Source organism: Haliotis rubra, unplaced genomic scaffold (assembly GCF_003918875.1).
Source record: "Haliotis rubra isolate DU_JTF1 unplaced genomic scaffold, ASM391887v1 Scf1562, whole genome shotgun sequence".
NCBI lineage: Eukaryota > Metazoa > Mollusca > Gastropoda > Lepetellida > Haliotidae > Haliotis > Haliotis rubra.
This window is the reverse complement of record NW_025765517.1, coordinates 102,075-123,365: the sequence shown is the minus strand read 5'-3', so window position 1 is coordinate 123,365 and position 21,291 is coordinate 102,075. Positions and strand designations below refer to the sequence as shown.

Here is a 21,291-nt window from a genome sequence, read left to right as displayed (position 1 = left end):
TATATACAAGTATTATTGGCAACCTCGTTTTCACGTAATTCAGTGTTATGAAATCTGTTTTGGTAAGAAATCTAGCAAAAGATCGTAGCATGTCGTTTTGAGCATTAAAACATGTATTGCATTCATAACACATCATGAGCTAGTGCCATCACATTACGCTATTTGTTTAGAACACAGTTGTACTTTGCAAGAGTCAATGTCAACAACGTTGCCTGTCAGAACGATATTGTTTATATTTTTGAGTTGACCATAAGTTTTTGACATTTCCTTGCTCTAAGTGTACAGTTAAGAAAACTAACTATCAGATATGGATTAATCTTACCTTGTCCTTCAACAAATTGATCATCATACCTTGACACTCGTTAATTATGCATTCTTTGGTGAATTTGTGATAAGGGCTGAGCTACATGTTTTGGTGACGCCCGCCATTTTAAATTTGTGACAGCCAGTCTATTTCGCAACGGGGGTTACCGCTACTTTTGACTCAGGTTACTGTTTTGCATTGTAAAGTTTATGTAATCTTGTGAATTACGTATAGGAACCCAGAATTGTACTCGATGATGTATCAGGTCATGTTTCAAAGCCGATGTTAATTCTGACAACAGGAACTATATAATTCTCACTGTTGTATTCATACACGATGTTCAGCATCATTATTTATGAACATGTTTTTCATAAATATGACTTCCAGTGCCACTGTCAAATTGTATAAGGGTCTGAGACATGTTTTTAAACATCTTATGTGTCAGATAAACTCCAATTGCCTCCTGACATCTGTAATCTTCCTCTTTGAATTGTCCATCGTAATTCCTAACCGATGCTGCTTGTTGATATTACGTCCCCTAAGCAGGCAGCAAGGACGTAGCAAGACGTAGAGAGACGCAATTGTTGATCTTGTGATATTGGAAGGCATTTAATGAATTAATTACACATAATTAATTGGTTGGTAAAGATAGTCATTTTCCTACCTGATTACCTCCTGAGATAATTCGCCTTCCTCTTTATTTCAGTGGTTTCATGTTGTGAAAGTAGATCCCTCAAAAGAATAAGGACGTAACGGGACGTAATATGTCGTAATTTGATTGGCCTAGAACTAAAAAGCTATTTATTCATTGAAAAGAAGTGTTTGACTCTTCCTGAAAACAAGACTGACAAGGTTTATTACAAATTTGAGTCCCGGCTGGCACAAACTGTTGTCAGAAGTGGGATGTTTATATTTTTAAACATCCTAGATACGAACCAAAGGACTCACAGTTAGGACCAGTGACAAGATGGCTACAGTATCTCCAGACGCTGAAGTTTCTTTTGACAAATGTCAGCAAACTGCAACAGAAGAGGGACAATCTCTTTTGAGGAGGAGATACTTGATGAAGTTATTGAAGAGGCTGAATCAATTGATGAAGAGCCAAGCAATTCCAGCTGAGATATAAGGGTACGCCACAGGAGTGATATAACACCAAGAAGGCCAATGGCCATACCAAGAAGAAGGGCACCCTTCACAATTAGACCAGATTTCTATGATGGGACAACAGACTGGGAAGAGTACCTGTCCCATTTCAAGAATTGTGCAGAACTAGGTGACTGGCCAATGGACCAGCAACTCTTAGTGCTTGCTGCCAGCCTGAAGGGGGTTGCCAGGACGTTCTACATGGGACTGGCACCACATCAGAAGAGGTCACTGCATATGTTTGTTAGGAATCTCAATCACCGCTTTGGGAGTGAGAGACAACAGACCTTATGGCTTTCAAGACTAGAAGTCAGACAGAGGCAGATTGCAGAATCAGTTGCAGCTCTGGCCGATGACCTGAGGCAGATGACCCAAAAGGCATATGTAAACTTGGATAGCAGGGTACAGGAAGCTATTGCCCTTAATCAGCTGTATAAAACAGTTTCACCAGAGCTCAAGTTTCATTGCACTGACAGAGGATGCAGGACACTCTCAGAAGCCGTGGAAGTCATTGAAAGGTTTGAAGCATTAGTTGGTGACCACCGAGAAAAGAATAGACAAGTCAGGGCAGTGGGGAACAGAAATCAACAGTTTGCTACTATGCAACATGGAAGCACACCCAAGCTTAGAGAAGATCTTCAGGGTGATGATGCACTGAACAAGATCATGGCGAGGTTAGAGAAGCTGGAAAGGGGTAACAACTTTAGATATGAAAAGAGAAATGATCGACATCCAAGTCAAAGGACTTGTTTCATCTACAAATCAAGAGAACACTTTATGAAGGACTGCACGATATACAAAGGATGCCAAGAACAGATGTCCACATTTAATGCTGGGACTGGAGAGATGCAGGGAAATGTCTTCCTGTCGACTAAGTAGGCCATGGGGAGACCTGAAGATACTGGTATCCGAGATGGACTGACTGAAAACTCTAAAAGGGGTTGGGGTACTGGATTCGTTCGAGGTGTCCTACATGGTGGTAAAACGTGCCTCAGCCAGGAACAAGAGCAGGAAGTGGAAGAGTCTTCGGATGAACAGGGAAGTCAGTTGGTCACACAAGACGGGAGATTGAAAACTGAAGTCAACCGAGCAGTCATTGGGAGGCCAGAAGAACTTCGTGATCAGTCTGATGTTGCAAGTTATCACTTGACATTGGAAGATAAGTTGGATGGAACAAGTTGAGTCCTGAAGAAGAATCTTGAACTGATGTAATGAAGTCATTTGTTGCATGGATTGCTCTAATAAGTCGTAGGGAGCTGTACTAGGACTTAAAACTTCTAAGGGTGGAACCTTAACTTGTGTCATCACAAGTCGAAGGTCATAATATATTGCCCTAACACTGGTTCATGCACATAAACCTTAAGCTGGAGAGGGATCTACTTATTAGAATAGCATAGTGCTGAAGTACATTTATACCCATGAATAAAAAGCTATTTATTCATTGAAAAGAAGTGTTTGACTCTTCCTGAAAAAAGACTGACAAGGTTTATTAGAAGTTTGAGTACTGGCCGCCACAATACGATGACTGGTCGGTGACTACACGTTTTAAAGAAGATTGCTTAGTTTTCCATGACATCCTTTTTTAAGCAGTAGAGTCAACATTCTTTTCTTATTTACAAGGTCGAAGGCCTTTGGGAAGTCTATGAAACAACAATAAAATCTGCCCTTTGATTGATCGATTGAGTTTAGTTTTACGTCCCACTCAGCAACATTACAGCAATATGGCGGTGGTCTGTAAATAATCGAGTCTGGACCAGACAACCCAGTGATCGACATCATGTGCGTCAATCTATACAATTGGGACACAATGACATGTGTCGACCTAGTCAGCGAGTCTGACCACCTGATCCCATCTGCCGCCTCTTACCACAAGCTTGGGTTACCGAAGATCAATTCTACTCCGGATCTTCACGGGTGCCCTTTGATTTACAAAGATATTTAAAGCACAGTGATTGAAGCGTGAATACGTGATCTGATGTAGAATATCCTGTACGGCATCCAGGTGGACTTTCTTTTAGAAGTTCTTTTGTTTCAAGCCATGATGGTAACCTCTTTTCTGTAGTATCAGTAATATATATTTTGCTCATAACGTTGAGAAGTTAATACCCCTATAGTTATTTGGATCCTGTGGGTATCCTGATTTGAAGAAGTGGGTAACCATTCCATTACTCCATTTATCTGGGAAAGTTCCACTGTTTCGTCCTTTATTGAAAAGCATTTTGAGATGTTTGAGGAAAAAAACTCACTAGTCATTTTGAACAGTTCTGGGGATTATACCATCTTGACCAGGTGATTTAACGTTAACAAGCCTTTGGACTGACTGTTTGATTTGTTGTTCCTTGATGCATACTACGTGCTAGCCATGTAACATTTTTTGGATTATTTCTTGTGATGACAACAATATTGAACCGGAAGCTGACAGGGGTAATGGAGGCGAAAAACGATTTGATATGCTATGAGTGGTGCTTAAAACGTTGAATGAAATATATTTTACGTGAGTAATTATTAAATATGCGGTTGGAAATCTGACAGCAGATGAGTGTCTACCTTTGTTGGTAGTTATATTTTATATTGACATTAAACATGTTTTTTTAACTGAAGCGAAGGAAGTACGTTACCTACCTTTGATTGTTTCGCTCGCACCATAGAAAGACTGGTAATTTTTCTTACAATCGTGCAACCCTATTTCTGCGTGTCTGTTTGAACTATTCAGACTATTTTGTGGAGTTACCCTAAAGATACTCCTCACAATATACTGTCTCCCAGCTGATTTCTCTCTTTAATGCCGAGAGCCACCCAGAAAAGAACACATAACATCTTTCACATACATAACACGTCCGGGGATGGAACCGCTGTCCATCCACCTCCCGTACAACCATTATGCTAATAAAACCATATATGTGGCCATCTGTACATAAAACAGACAGATTTGCTTGATACATTTTTATCCCAATGTCAATACTGAATCCCACGAAATTATTCTAATCGAAGATATCATCATCAGTGATGTCGCTGTCATCGTCAGTAGCAGATATCGTCGTCAGTGTCCCTTCCAGTATGAGGCTGTTGACATGCGTAGCACTTCTTCTGCAAAACAAAAATGACGTGGGAGAAAGCCACATAAGACACAAACATAAATTACACAGACACAGACGATATAGATGAAGAATTATACAGACGACAGTGTCGTAACAGATAGAAGACACTTACATTAAAGGAACACACAGAAGACACTTACATTAAAGGAACACACAGAAGACACTTACATTAAAGGAACACATAGAAGACACATTAAAGGAACACACAGAACACACAGAGAGACACATTAAAGAACACACAGAACACACAGAAGACACTTACATTAAACAGGAACGATAGACACTTACATTAAAGGAACACAGAAGACACATTAAAGGAACACACAGAAGACACTTACATTAAAGGAACACACACAGAGGAAGACACTTAGATATTAAAGGAACACACATTAAAGGAACACACAGAAGACACATTAAAGGAACACACAGAAGACACATTAAAGGAACACACAGAAGACACATACATTAAAGGAACACACAGAAGACACAATAAAGGAACACATAGAAGACACATTAAAGGAACACATAGAAGACACTTACATTAAAGGAACACACAGAAGACACATACATTAAAGGAACACATAGAAGACACATACATTAAAGGAACACACAGAAGACACATACATTAAAGGAACACATAGAAGACACATTAAAGGAACACACAGAAGACACATACATTAAAGGAACACACACAAGACATTTACATTAAGGAACACTCAGATGACACTTACATTAAAGGAACACACATAAGACACATTAAAGGAACACACACAAAACATTTACATTAAAGGAACACACAGAAGACATTTACATTAAAGGAACACACAGAAGACACATACATTAAAGGAACACACAGAAGACACATACATTAAAGGAACACACAGATGACACTTACATTAAAGGAACACACACAAAACATTTACATTAAAGGAACACACAGAAGACATTTACATTAAAGGAACACACAGAAGACACATACATTAAAAGGAACACACAGAAGACACATACATTAAAGGAACACACAGATGACACTTACATTAAAGGAACACACAGAAGACACATTAAAGGAACACACACAAAACATTTACATTAAAGAAACACACAGAAGATACTTACATTAAAGGAACTCATAGAAGATAATTACATTAAAGGAACACACAGAAGACACTTACATTAAAGGAACACACAGAAGACACTTACATTAAAAGGAACACACACAAGACATTTACATTAAAGGAACACACAGAAGACACTTACATTAAAGGAACACACAGAAGACACTTTAAAGGAACACACAAGACATTTACATTAAAGGAACACACAGAAGACACTTACATTAAAGGAACACACAGAAGACACTTACATTAAAGGAACACACAGAAGACACTTACATAAAAGGAACACACAGAAGATACTCACATTAAAGGAACACACAGAAGACACTTGCTTTAAAGGAACACACAGAAGACACTTACTTTAAAGGAACAGTCATAAGATACTTAAATTAAAGGAGCACACAGAAGACACTTACATTAAAGGAAGCCACAGAACACACTTACCTTAAAGGAACACACAGAAGATACTTACATTAAAGGAACACACAGAAGACATTTACATTAAAGGAACACACAGAAGACATTTACATTAAAGGAACACACAGAAGGTACTTACATTAAAGGAACACACAGAAGACACTTACCTTAAAGGAACACACAGAAGATACTTACATTAAAGGAACACACAGAAGATACTTACATTAAAGGAACACATTAAAGGAAGACTACACATTACTTACATTACAGGAACACACAGAAGACACTTACATTAAAGGAACACATAGAAGACACTTACATTTAAAGGAACACACAGAAGACATTTACATTAAAGGAACACACAGAAGACATTTACATTAAAGGAACACACAGAAGGTACTAACATTAAAGGAACACACAGAAGACACTTACCTTAAAGAAACACACAGAAGATACTTACATTAGAGGAACACACAGAAGACATTTACATTAAAGGAACCCACTGAAGACACATTAAAGGAACACACAGAAGACACTTACATTAAAGGAACACACACAAAACATTTACATTAAAGGAACACACAGAAGATACTTACATTAAAGGAACACACAGAAGACACTTACATTAAAGGAACACACAGAAGACACTTACATTAAAGGAACACACAGAAGATACTCACATTAAAGGAACACACAGAAGACACATTAAAGGAACACACACAAAACATTTACATTAAAGGAACACACAGAAGATACTTACATTAAAGGAACACACAGAAGACATTTACATTAAAGGAACACACAGAAGATACTTACATTAAAGGAACACAAAGAAGACACTTACATTAAAGGAACACACAGAAGACACTTACATTAAAGGAACACACAGAAGACACTTACATTAAAGGAACACATAGAAGACACTTACATTAAAGGAACACATAGAAGACACTTACATTTAAAGGAACACACAGAAGACATTTACATTAAAGGAACACACAGAAGACACTTACATTAAAGGAACACACAGAAGACACTTATATTAAAGGAACACACAGAAGACATTTACATTAAAGGAACACACAGAAGACACTTACATTAAAGGAACACATAGAAGACACTTACATTTAAGGAACACACAGAAGACATTTACATTTAAGGAACACACAGAAGACACTTACATTAAAGGAACACACAGAAGACACTGAAGCTAAATAGAAACACTGCAGATATTGACCAAGAAACATACGGACGATACTGTCGTTCACGAAACACTCAGAAAACACTGACGTTTGAACACGCAGAAGTCATTGAAACACTGAAAATGCACTAAAGAGATGAACATACTGTGTAGGAACTTGAGGGGTATATAACAAAATCATAACAAACCAAATGTATCAAAGATTTAAAAAAAATACATACTGCATCTAAGAAATCTAAGGTGTATAAAGTGATGACTTTAATTAACCAATCCAGGATATAGAACCACATGCACATTTTTGCCATGTCCTAGCCTTTGAGGACACTAGGTTGAATAGCATAAACATATGTATAGTCCTCCATTTAGAACACAACTTCAGTCAGTAATGTGCAAACTTACCAGTGGTTACAAGACATCTGTCAATTGAATGATGAATGGTCAACGATTTTAAATTGAAAATAATTTCACCGGTATGAACCTATTTGCATGGAAATCACTATGTTCTCACGTCAGCAGATGCCATGGTGAATAACATAAACATGTTTTCGGTAACGTGGGGACGCTATGACGTCATCTTCATCGGCAAAATTCCATCACGAAAAGGGGGTGGGGTTTCCGGTGACACTATATGATGTCACAGATAACATTCCATAATCGGGGATGATGGATGGGTCTACGTCCAGTCACGTGAACATGTCATGAGTATATATATATACAAATTGTAGAATGTGACAAATCCTATGACATCATGATTACTTATTATTTGCCTCTCTATTCATCAGGCCAAAGCAATACAAATTTTTTCAAACGTCATCTTTGTGTGATTATAAACAGCTTCAGTGCCACAACGCGGCAATTTTAACTCTTTCCCTTCTTGCCACAGTCGTTACACTCGGGTAGTTAACTTGCGTCAATGTCTTGCCACAGCCATTACACTCGGGTAGTTAACTTGCGTCAATGTCTTGCCACAGCCATTACACTCGGGTAGTTAACTTGCGTCAATGTCTTGCCACAGCCGTTACACTCGGGTAGTTAACTTGCGTCAATGTCTTGCCACAGCCGTTACACTCGGGTAGTTAACTTGCGTGATTGTCTTGCCACAGCCGCTACACTCGGGTAGTTAACTTGCGTCAATGTCTTGCCACAGCCGTTACACTCGGGTAGTTAACTTGCGTCAATGTCTTGCCACAGCAGCTACACTCCGGTAGTTAACTTGCGTCATTGTCTTGCCACAGCCGTTACACTCGGGTAGTTAACTTGCGTCAATGTCTTGCCACAGCAGCTACACTCCGGTAGTTAACTTGCGTCATTGTCTTGCCACAGCAGCTACACTCCGGTAGTTAACTTGCGTCATTGTCTTGCCACAGCCGTTACACTCGGGTAGTTAACTTGCGTCAATGTCTTGTCACAGCCGTTACACTCGGGTAGTTAACTTGCGTCAATGTCTTGCCACAGCCGTTACACTCGGGTAGTTAACTTGCGTGATTGTCTTGCCACAGCCGTTACACTCGGGTAGTTAACTTGCGTCAATGTCTTGCCACAGCCGTTACACTCGGGTAGTTAACTTACGTCAATGTCTTGCCACAGCCGTTACGCCCAGGTAGTTCACTTGCGTCAATGTCTTGCCACAGCCGTTACACTCGGGTAGTTAACTTGCGTCAATGTCTTGCCACAGCCGTTACACTCGGGTAGTTAACTTGCGTCAATGTCTTGCCACAGCCGTTACACTCGGGTAGTTAACTTGCGTCAGTGTCTTGCCACAGCTGTTTAGACTGCACAACACATCCCTGGCTTGAGAGGAATTTCCCACCAAACTGTCAGGAATCGATTGCGTCAAGTGGAAATTCGACCAAGAAGGGCAGTTGTCGGTCCTATTTTGGGAGATTCCCATCAACGCAATCGCTTGCGGTGGTGTGGCGGAATTTGGAATTGGAACCGTAGAACCTGGAGGTGAGTCTGGTTCAGTGATGAATCATGACTTCTTCTTCACCGGCAAGATGGAAGACAGCATGTTAACCGTCTCAGAAATGAACATTTTGTCCCTAATTGCAGTTGACAGGTCGACATTTCGTCCCTAATTGCAGTTGACAGGTCGACAGATTCGGTAGATCCAGTATCAGGGTGTGGGGCGCGATATCCAGCATGCAAAGATCTGATGGACTTGTGGTTCAGGGGAATTTGCCAGCATACCAGTACATCAACGAAGTCCTTGTATGTCACATATGTTCGATTATTGATCGACAGAGGGAATTGTTCCAGCATAACCACACTGTGAAGGAACTCTTTAAAAACAACCAAAACTTTAAAAAATGAAAAGAAAACTATATTTTCCTAGTTAGCGGTTCAGCGGATTTGAACCCACACTCTTTCCCTTTGTTTTTAACAAGCTGGTAGCTCAAGTTGGTAGTTTGAGAGTTATCTCCCTTTACAAAAACATGTAAAAACATCAGAAATTCTTCATGGTCATCAATCTGGCTATATCCAAGTCAATCACTATCATGTAAGTAATTATTCTTCCCATCTCATCAATGTAATGTTATTTTCTATCATTTAAAGCCTAAATCATGTCAGATTATCTGTTATTTTATCAATAAACCATATTTTTCAGCATTTGAGCTGCTAGTCATTCTAATGTTTATTTTTGTTTCTTACAGTAAATTACCCTCTCCGGAGGTTCTGTGAAGTTCCCAAAACTGAATAAAACTCTGAAAACACCACAGTAATTTAATGATAAAAGCTTTGTTGGAAAACAAGCCAGAAATCATGGCCAGCAATGTCAAAACAGAGTCAAATGAAGATACAGCAGTTATGCCAAATAAACGTCTTGTCAAGCTCACAGAAAAGGGACAAGCAGCATATGATGCTCGAGTTCAGTACTATTGTGATAAACTGTTGAAACTAAGACAGGATATTGAGAAAATTGCCAATACATCCCCAGAATTTGAGAAAGATGTCCCCCTTTTAAAGAAATTGTTCATGGAACATGAGGATGTGTGGTGTGACTTTGAAAACTATCTGCAAGGTATGAGAACTATTGATAGTGAACGTGAGCTTTCCACACAGAGGCTATTCTCCAGGAAATTGACCGACACTGTGTTAGAAATAATACAAACTGTCAAGTCTTCCCAAATAGATACACAGCCACAGCGCAAGTATGAATCAGATACATCATCGCAGAGAAGCTTTTGTTCAGTAGGACATGACATAACTGCTGATTTAATCTCCCACAAGACCAAGGCAGAGCAGCTAAAGGTTAAAATAGAGTATGCTGAGAAGGAAGCCATTCTCAAACAAGAGCAGGCTGCTCTTCAGACTAAGCTGGAGTTGCTTAGCCTGATGGGACAGTACCACGAGGAAGAGGCCGCAGCCAGGACCATCGAACAAATCATGGACTCCAGTATCGATGAATCCAGTCTTGACTTCTCAGACACTGACTATCACAACGAAACCGATGAGCGAACCCTGGATTCCATCATGCGAAGTTCCGATGCCATCATACCAAGCTTCGACACCATTGCACCAAACTCCCACCTCAAGTCGCGTTCTCAATCTAAACCCACTGGCCCAACCATATCACCCCCAACAGCCAACATACATGAATATGTGTGTGGACTTTCAAAAGTTCATGGTTAGGAAAGATCTACTTCTCTCGAGGCTTGTAAAGTTCACAGACAGTCCAGAAGACTACGATCCCTGGAAGTCGACGTTCACAAATATCATCACGGAACTAGAGATAGCAGCACCCAACGAGATTGATCTCCTCATTAAGTGGCTGGGTCCAAGATCCTCTACTCATGCGCAGAGCATTAAGAGTGCCAATGCTCGCGACTCCCCAGCCGGGAGTCGATCAAGTGTGGAGAGACTCAATGAAATATATGGGTCACCAGAGAATATAAAAGCTGCCCTTTGATAGGAAGGTAATGAACTTCAAGGAACTGAACGATAGAGAGAATGACAGGCTGTATGATCTGCTTGACATTGTCCAGGAAATCGAGTCATACATGTGTGATACAAGGTATGCAAACCTGTTGTCCTACTACAACTGCTCAGAAGGCATAAACCCTTTAGTGGAAAAACTACCTAGGAATATCAAGGACAAATGGGTAACACAGGCATTCAACTACAAGCAGAACCATAAAGTTGCATTTCCCCCATTTTCATTCTTAGTGAACTTTATCAAGAACATGGCCAAAATGAGGAATGATCCAGGGTTCGTAACCACCACTCAACCCTCAGGTCAAATGCACAGCAGTACACGCCTCGCCGACCGATCGGTCAAGTCAAAGCGGTGAAGACAGAGCTGAAAAGTAACCAGGACAAACCTGATGAGGAGGACACCTACAAATACACAATAGTGTGTCCGTATCATGGGACTAGGCACTACCTCAACGCCTGTCGTGAATTTTGATGAAAGCCGCTTGTCGAAAGGAAAGACTTTGTTCAGAACCAGGGTCTGTGTATGCGGTGCTGTGGACCTTTCAAGCATGAGACTTGTACAGCAAAGGTAAAGTGCTATGTCTGTGGGACTCGCTCATCCAACGGCATTCCACGTAGAGAAAAATCAAGTGGGACTAAACAGGGGTGAGGCCAGCAGTGCACATATTGACAGATCGCAGAGAAACCCGCCACTTAAACACAGTACAGAGGCTAAACAAGCAGAAGTCAAATGTACTCAGGTCTGTGGGCAGGCAAACTCTACGAGCAAGTCTTGTGGCAAAACAATACTGGTCAATATCCATCCAAGTGGTCAGCCAGATAGAAGTGTCAGGATGTATGCTATAATTGACGATCAGAGTAATCAGACCCTCGCACGATCAAAAATTCTTTGACATGTTTGGAGAGAGAGTAACGATGTCGAGTACACACTATCATCATGTTCAGGATCTGTCACAGTTTGTGGTAGGTCAGCCCATGGGTATGAAATCAAGTCAGCGAATGGAAACACACAGCTGGATCTACCAACCATCATAGAATGTGAGGATATTCCGAATGTCCGCAACGAGATCCCTACACCTGATGTCGCACGTCATCACATCCACATGAAGTCCATTGCTCAGGACATACCAGTTATAGACAATGACGCTGAAATCCTCCTCCTTATTGGTCGAGATCTGCCTAGCGCACATCATGTGATTGATCAACGAATCGGTGAAGCGAACTCCCCATTTGCACAGAAGCTCACATTAGGATGGACTATTATAGGTGAGGTGTGCCTTGGTGCAGTTCATCAGACAAAAGTGAACGTCAACAAGATTTACGCTTTAAAGACGGGTAGACCTTCATTGATGAATCCATGCCCCTGCGACATCACAGTCTCCGAGATATCTGATCAGCACACTCTAGAAATCTTCAAGAAAACCCCAGCAGATAATCAACCAGGCCTCTCGCGAGAAGGCAGAGAATTCATAGTGCTTATGGAAGAAGGTATGAGAAAAACAGACTCCGGTAATTGGACCGCTCCTCTTCCCTTCAGGGAGGGACGAAAGAAACTGCCTGACAATCACTTTCAAGTTGAGAGGAGAGCTAGGACATTGCACAACAGCATGTTGATGAATGAGGCAAAACGTGAACACATGTTAACCTTCATGGAGAAAATCATCAAACGTGGACATGCTGAGAAAGCCCCATCTAGGGTCACAGGTGAAGAGGCATGGTACCTTCCCTTATTTGGCGTGTACAATAAGAGGAAACCCAGCCAAATTCGAGGTGTTTTCGACTCCTCTGCCAAACAGGATGGCATATCGTTGAACAGCGCCTTAATGTCCGGCCGGATTTAACAAACAACCTCCTCGGAGTCCTAATGAGGTTTCGACGCCATGACGCTGCAATCACTGCAGACATTGAACAAATGTTTTACGCCTTCAAAGTTGACGAGGAACATCGCAGGTACCTGAGGTTTCTGTGGTATGAGGATAACGACTTTACCAAACCTCTCATCGAATACCATATGACTGCTCATGTGTTTGGGAATTCACCCTCCTGCAGTGGCCGCATATGGTCTGAGAAAATCTGTTGAGCATGCTGCACCAGACGCCAAACAGTTTGTCAAACGAAAACTTTTACGCCGACGATGGTTTGACGCCTCTTCCAGATGTTGAGTCCGCGACCTCTCCTAGAGTGTACTCAGCAGACGCTTGAAACAGGAAGGGAATCTGCGACTCCACAAGATTGCATCAAACAAACCTGAACTCCTCAAACGATTCAACAATGAAGACCTGGCCTAGGATCTGAAGGATATCAAACTGGAAATTGAATCAGCACCTCTCCAGAAGAGTCTTGGACTATACTGGGACATCAGCTTAGACTCTTTCACCTTTCGCGGCGGATACTGAAACCGACAATACTCACGGAGGGGAGTACTTTCCACCATCAACAGCTTGTACGACCCTTTGGCTTTAAGTCGCCTGCATTGCTGAAAGGTAGACTTCTACTCAGAGACCTGTTTACTACCACAACAGGTTGGGATGATCCTCTCCCCGAGAACCGAAGACAGGAGTGGGAGCAGTGGAGAGACTCACTAAGAGCCCTAGACAGCATCTCAATTGGACGGAAGTATGCAGATCTCGACTCATCGGGAGAGCCAATGAGAGAGATACAGATCTTCTCTGATGCCTCTAAAGATGCCATATCAGCTGTGGCATACCTCAAGATATACAATGTAGCTGGTGAAAGCAGATACACTTTCCTTCTTGGAAAGTCAAAGGTAGCTCCGCAACATGGACACACGATACCTAGACTTGAACTTTGTGCCGCCTTATTGGCAACAGAAATAGGACAGATCAGCGAGAAGGAGTTAGACATTCCTGCGTCAGACATGAGGTTCTACACAGACAGTCAAGTTGTGCTTGGGTACCTCCATAATCATTCACAAAGGTTCTATGTCTACGTGGCGAACAGGGTTGACAAGATTATGGACTTTACAAAACCCTGGCAGTGGGCATACGTCTCAACTGATATGAACCCAGCTGATGAAGGTACCAGAGGTGTAATTCCAAGGAGAATGCAAGGCAGTGCGTGGTTAAATGGACCAAAAAGTGTAAAACTGACGAACACATCACAGTACCCACTTGTGCAGCCAGAGGAGGACAAGGAGGTAAAACCGGTCATGTGCTCTCCACCTCAGTGAGCCATCCATCATTCTCTCAACATTATGAGAAATTCTCCTCATGGACCAGCCTCGTTAGGAGTGTAGCCTACCTCAAACATGTCGCACGATCATTCTCTGGTGCCACTCTGGCAAATCCCTGGAATCATCAAAGAAACTGAACACACTATTATTCGTCAAGCACAGATGGATATGCATGCTTCAGAAATCCAATGCCTCCAAGCTGGCAAGAATCTTCCAAAATCCAGTCCGATCAGAGCCTTGTCACCAATACTAGATGAGAATGATATGCTACGCGTTGGAGGACGCCTCGGGAAATGCTTAAAGATGGATGTTTCAGAGACAAACCATATCATCCTGCCCAAAGGACATCATGTCACAACCCTCATCATTCGCTACTACCATGCCAACGTCAAACACCAAGGTAGGCACTTTACAGAGGGTGCAGTCCGTTCTGGAGGTTTCTGGGTCATAGGCGGCAAGAGGATGATAGCCTCTATTGTTCGCAAATGCATACCATGTAGAAGACTACGTGGAAAACTTGAGTGGCAGAAAATGAGTGATTTGCCACTCGACAGACTGAAAGTTTGTCCACCATTTTCGTACGTTGGGGTGGATGCCTTTGGTCCCTGGGAGATAGTTGCACGACGGACAAGAGGTGGTCTTGCTTAATGCCAAACGATGGGCTGTGCTGTTCACATGTCTTGTCTCCAGAGCGGTACATCTTGAGATTTTGGAAGAACTAAGCACATACTCCTTCATCAATGCACTGCGGAGATTTATCTCATTGCGAGGACCAGTACTTCAGTACAGATCTGAACGCTGCACCAACTTTATTGGAGCAGTGAACGAACTTGAAATCAACGGTGCTTGTTGAAGAGCCTACATTCAAAACGCTTTCTTTGTGACAGTGGGTCAACTTGATTTTCAATCACGCCCACACTCCAGCCACATGGGTGGAGTGTGGGAAAGAATGATCGGAGTCACGCAGACGCATCTTGGACTCAATGTTGATGGACCTTTCAAGCAAACATCTCACTCATGAGGTCCTGAGTACCTTCCTGGCTGAAGTCATGGCAATAATTAATTCCAGGCCAATAACGACAGTTTCATCGGACCCTGAAGCACCGGAAATCCTCACTCCGTCCGCACTCCTCACACAGAAATCGTCAAGCTTCCATATGCCTATGCCAGAGGTGACCCTCCAGGAAGCTTACAGAAGCCAATGGAAATGTGTTCTGCACCTGGCAGAAATCTTCTGGAGTAAGTGGAGATCACAATTCCTTCTAAATTTCCAAACAAGACCAAAGTGGCAAGTACAGAGACCAAATCTCGTGAAGGGGGACCTTGTCTTGCTGAAAGAAAACCAGTCCCCTAGATACGCCTGGCCAATGGCATTGGTTGATCAAACTTTCCCAAGCGACGATGGTATGGTGCGGAAGGTCGAAGTTGCCGTCATCTCGAAGGGCAAGAGGATCAAGTATATCAGACCAATTACAGACTGCGTGCTACTCATTTCAACCCAATGACTGTAATACTCACTTCAATCTCCTGTGATGTTATCCAACAACTGTAAAGTTCCATAGTGATTTTGATGATATCCATCAACATCAGGAGGGGAGTGTGAAGGAACTCTTTAAAAAAACAACAAAACTTTAAAAAATGAAAAGAAAACTATATTTTCCTAGTTAGCGGTTCAGCGGATTTGAACCCACACTCTTTCCCTTTTGTTTTTAGCAAGCTGGTAGCTCAAGTTGGTAGTTTTAGAGTTATCTCCCTTTACAAAAACACATGTGAAAACATCAGAAATTCTTCATGGTCATCAATCTGGCTATATCCAAGTCAATCACTATCATGTAAGTAATTATTCTTCCCATCTCATCAATGTAATGTTATTTTCTATCATTTAAAGCCTAAATCATGTCAGATTATCTGTTATTTTATCAATAAACCATATATTTTTCCTTATCCTGACTCATGCTCTTTTGCTTGTCTTCTTCTTGCGGGGGCCTGTGGGTAGCCTAGTGGTTAAAGCGTTGGCTCGTCACGCCGAAGATCCGGGTTCGATTCCCCACATGGGCACAATGTGTTAAGCCCATTTCTGGTGTCCCCCGCCGTGATATTGCTGGAATATTGCTAAAAGCGGCGTAAAACTAAACTCAGTCAGTCAGTCTTCTTCTTGCGAACATAGTGGAAACACTTGTATCTCCCTAATTGAAGCTTCCCTTCAATGTATAATCACTTATTAATACTCACCATGACTTGCCTCCCTTTGTCCCAGCGCGGGAAAGGTGGCGCCACCCTCTGGCCACATGCTTCACTCTCTCCTTCTTCGCCCAGTGAGCAGGATGTGAGAGCACCTGTGTCTCCTTGCACACTATATCCTTTGATTATTCTTAGTTTATTACCTCTTATTCCTTACTAAAGAGGTGTAGCTAGTATCCTTTAACAATATGTATTGATTATTACTCGTAATTCTACTGTTTATTCACGGTTTTCCGTGATTGTTCAGCCTAGATTACGTGGATGAAAATCTGTACTGTTTGTAGATTACGTTTTTCTGCTGCTGATCCGCATTTAATATGTCCTAGCTGTACTACGCCTTGTGCGTTTACTTCATGTTGCAGTTACTGTATTAATTTATCCATTTCTGCATTTAACAAATATCGTTTTTGCGTCTTGAGACGTGCAGCAGATAGGTCACCTAAACAAGCCTTAGGCATGGCCGATACATCAGACCCTCTAGCCAGTCAACTGCTGTCGGACGACCCCCTCCCGTCTGGTGTTCCGCTAGAGATTCCTTTGGAGGAGGGGCGTGGGATGCAGTCCGCCGCCTCCAAGAAGTGTCCTGCTTCCCAAGACATCCCGTCTTCGCAGCAGAAGTCTAAGAGGGCATCGACTTCGTCACAGCGTAAACTCCGTACCCCCAGGGCAGCGTCGACCTCCAAGGGAAAAGCTAAGAAGCCAGCTAGAACGTTCTCAGCCGAGATTCTTCCCGTCGCTGAACTGGGCCTGTATGACGACCAGCCGATCATCATACCCGATCTACGCCACAAGAAGCTACTGCTGTCAGCTACAGTAACGTCATCAGAGATCGCCAGGCAGCTTGATGTCTCTACACTGATGTCTGACGATCATTCTGAGGGGCCCGTCGCTAACATCGCAGAGAGGGCATCGACGACATCGTTGCAGACCATCCCAGACGACATGATACAGAAGATTATGCAGATGGAGGACCGTTACAGACTGCAACCAGCCAAGAAGGACCTCCACGAAGGCACCAACGCAGACGACTGCCCAGAGGGACACTCCGTCAACGTAGCGGCCAAGACCAAGCCACCTTCACGAAGGAAGTCACAGTCTACCTCCAGGAAGGACCCAGATGAACAGCCTGCACGAAGGGTTAGAAGATCATCACCTTCCCCGGACTCGGAGGATCATGACTCTTATAAAGATTCCAGAAGGAAGACTACGTCGTCCCTGGACTCAGACTCGAACCCCCCCGACTTCACGAAAGCCTTCGCGAAGGTCAAGCCGTCACTCCCCAGAACCGGACACAGTTAAGGCTTCACGAAGGGCTTCACCAGTAGCAGGTTCTAAATCATCTTCGTCCAGACGATCATCTGCAGATTCCTCAAGGGCTTCGCGAACCTATCAGCGTTCACCTCACAGATCTCCGCGAAAGTCAAGACGCAGCTCATCAGGCCGATCACCAAGATCATATCGTTCGCCTCGCCGTTCACCTCGCGATCACCACATCGATCTCCACACACATCTCCACACAGGTCTTCACAGAAGTCCCAAGTCAGGTCTCCATTATCGTCTCCATGTACAGCGATAGAACCATATATACCGCCATCACAAGAGCATCAACCTCTTATCGACGATCCCATTACAGAAGACGATGGAGGCATCATCTTCTCAGACGCTGAGATACGATACTGGATGGTAAACAACCTAGACCTTTCTTCACCTTCCAAGAGTAACAACTCGGCACAGACATATTTGATGAAGGAGGACGATGCTGATGCCATCACCTTACCACCGATCGACCCGATTGCTGCAGTACCGAAGAATTTGGACTTCCACAAAGCCACTTAAGTCCAAACAGCACATTTACCACTGTTCCATGCTAACAAGTTTTCAACCCACAACATGGAACCGTTCCTCAAGGCACAAGACATAGACGACAACTACAAGTTGATCAGTGATGTCAAGAACAAGAACTACAATATTGACGATCGCAAGTTGGTTCAGTTAGAAACCATGACTAGGCGAATGTTCTTTGGCCTTAATGGATCTAGAACGATCAATGAGACTCTTATCACCAGATTTCGTGACACAACATCTGAAGATGATAGAAGGGTTTACTCGGCCCTACTTATGCAGAAGAAGGACCAGCAGTTCCTTACGGATCATCTCACATCAGTCTCAGCAGCCTTAACCTTAGCCCGTCATCAAGGCCTCCTCGCTTCCTGCAACTGGGGTGAGCAGTTTACAGCTCCACTCTATACAGCCCCGTGGTCTGCTCCATCCATCTTCGATGGAGGAATAGAGAAAGTCTCCTAGGAAGTCACTAAGGATTCCAGAGAAGTCCTTATGATTAAGTCAATGGTTTACGCTAGCCAGCGTCATCAGACAGACTTCACAAAGATATTCAGGGAAATCTAAATTCACTGGATTACAGAGAGCACGGGATAAAAAGATAGCCAGTTCCAGGGGAAGAGATGTTTTTCGTCGCCCATTTGGCAACTACAGAGGAGGATCAGGAAGAGGCAGGGCACCCAGAGGTTCCCGCAACTATAAACGCTGAAAGTCAGGTTCGGAACAACTGGAGTCTTCCACCCCCCAGCCGTTCCAGTACAACCGTCACAAGTGGGTGGACGCCTTCAACTATGCTGGGAGAACTGGGGAATGTTACAAGACCCATATGTCTCCAACATTCTTCATCACGGATATCGTATCCAACTAAAGGCCACGCCTCCGCTGACAGTCAACCCTTACAAGTTCGACTTCCAGACACAACAACTACCAAAGTTAAGAGAGGCCATTACTTCCCTCCTGAACAAGCAGGCCATAGAAGTACTAGATCAAGTAAACATCGAACCAGGTTTCTACTCCCCAGTTTTCCTAGTACCCAAGAAAAACTCCAAGGAGAAATACAGACTCATCTACAACATGAGCACGTTCAACAGAGATTATCTACGCAAAACCACCGGGTTTCGCGATGATACATCTACCCCAGTTACGCACTTAATCCGTCCCATGGATTACATGGCCAGTATAGACCTACAAGATCCGTATCTACACATCCCGATACATCCCTAATCCAAGAAATACCTACGATTTACACTGGACGGGCTGCATTACCAATGGAAAGTACTCCCCATTCGGAATATCATCAGCCCCATGGTTATTTACAAGAGTAACGAAACCCATCGTCACCTACCTACATCGTCAAGGGCTACGAGTGCGCTTTACCTCGACGACGGGATACAAGTAGATCAAGATCCACAGCGCCTCAAACTACAGTTAAACTACATCATCAAGCTACTAACACAGCTGGGATGGTTAGTAAATCTACTCAAGTCAGACCTAGTACCTTCGCAAAGATCTGCAGTTTCTAGGCATTCGATTTATCACGACGCCAACCGTGATCGCCGTTCCAGAAGACCGCTGGCTCAAGATCCAACAGACCATTCCACCAGCGCTACTCTCTCCGTTACCACTACGACAATGGCAGAGTCTATTGGGTCTCCTCACGCCAGCCCAAGACTTGACACTAAGAGGCAGGCTACAGTTACTTCCATTACAGGTCTTCATCAACGCCATCTCGACGATCTACAACCATTCAGTCTACCGGTACACCTCAGACCTCATCTACTATGGTGGACCAGGAGGTCGAATGTCTGCGAAGGCATCTATTTAACAGAACGGGATTCCAAACCCATCTCTATGTAGACGTGTCGCTCCAAGGTTGGGGAGCTCATCTCGCCAACCGGACGACATCAGGCATATGGAATCAGCAAGAAAGCAAGCTCCATATAAACATGTTAGAGATGAAAGCGGTAATCAACGCCATACGTCATTGGAGTACCATTCTACGACAGGCACATCTGATGATTCATACCGACAACTCAACAGTGGCGTATTATGTGAACAAACAAGGCTTAACGAGATCATCAAGCCTATTGACTGTATGCTTTCAACTGTTCGATCTAATCAACGATCTCAACCTACATGTCAGAGCATGTCACATTCCCGAGCCAAGAATGTACTAGCAGACGACTCTCGCCACGCCTACCGGCACCGACAGAATGGATGCTCCATACAGAAATCTTCGCACAGATTATCAAACAATTAGGAGCGACCGCTAGTAGACCTATTCGCCACTCGATTCAACAATCAGCTAACGACATTCGTATCACCTGTCCCGGATCCACAAGCATGGGCAACGGACGCTCTAAGCATATCCTTGAAGGCCTCAACGCTGCAGCGCTTCCGCCGCCAGTGCTAATCCCTCAAGTGTTACAGAAAATCAGACAAACACAGAGGCTACAACTAACTTTGGTCGCGCCCTACTGGCCAGCCAGAACGTGGTTTCCCATTCTAATTCAAGAAATCGGACAACCAACACTAAAGCTACGAAAGCGCTCGAATCTACTGGTACATCCTCACACCAAACAAGCGCACGGAAACCCAGAAGTGTACCAACTCCACGTATGGACTGTATTAAAGTGTGTTTGAACAAGAAAGGATATTCTACAAGAGCGGCAAAAGCAGTCACGCTTGCTTTACGCTATTCTACTCGTAACTTGTATGACGACAAGTGGCAAAGTTTCGAAAACTACGCAGCAAAAATTGGACTTACAGCGAGAGATGCTACACATCCACAAGTGGCTGATTAT

At 43.1% G+C, this 21,291-nt stretch overlaps 1 protein-coding gene across 1 annotated transcript; it reads left to right on the top strand.

Annotated features, from left to right (window-relative positions):
* The first annotated feature begins 14,482 nt into the window (after window positions 1-14,482).
* On the top strand, window positions 14,483-15,055 carry LOC124270981. The gene has a single exon (XM_046706052.1). It carries the CDS (start codon window positions 14,483-14,485, stop codon window positions 15,053-15,055), a length of 573 nt encoding a protein of 190 aa, XP_046562008.1.
* The last annotated feature ends 6,236 nt before the right edge of the window (window positions 15,056-21,291 follow it).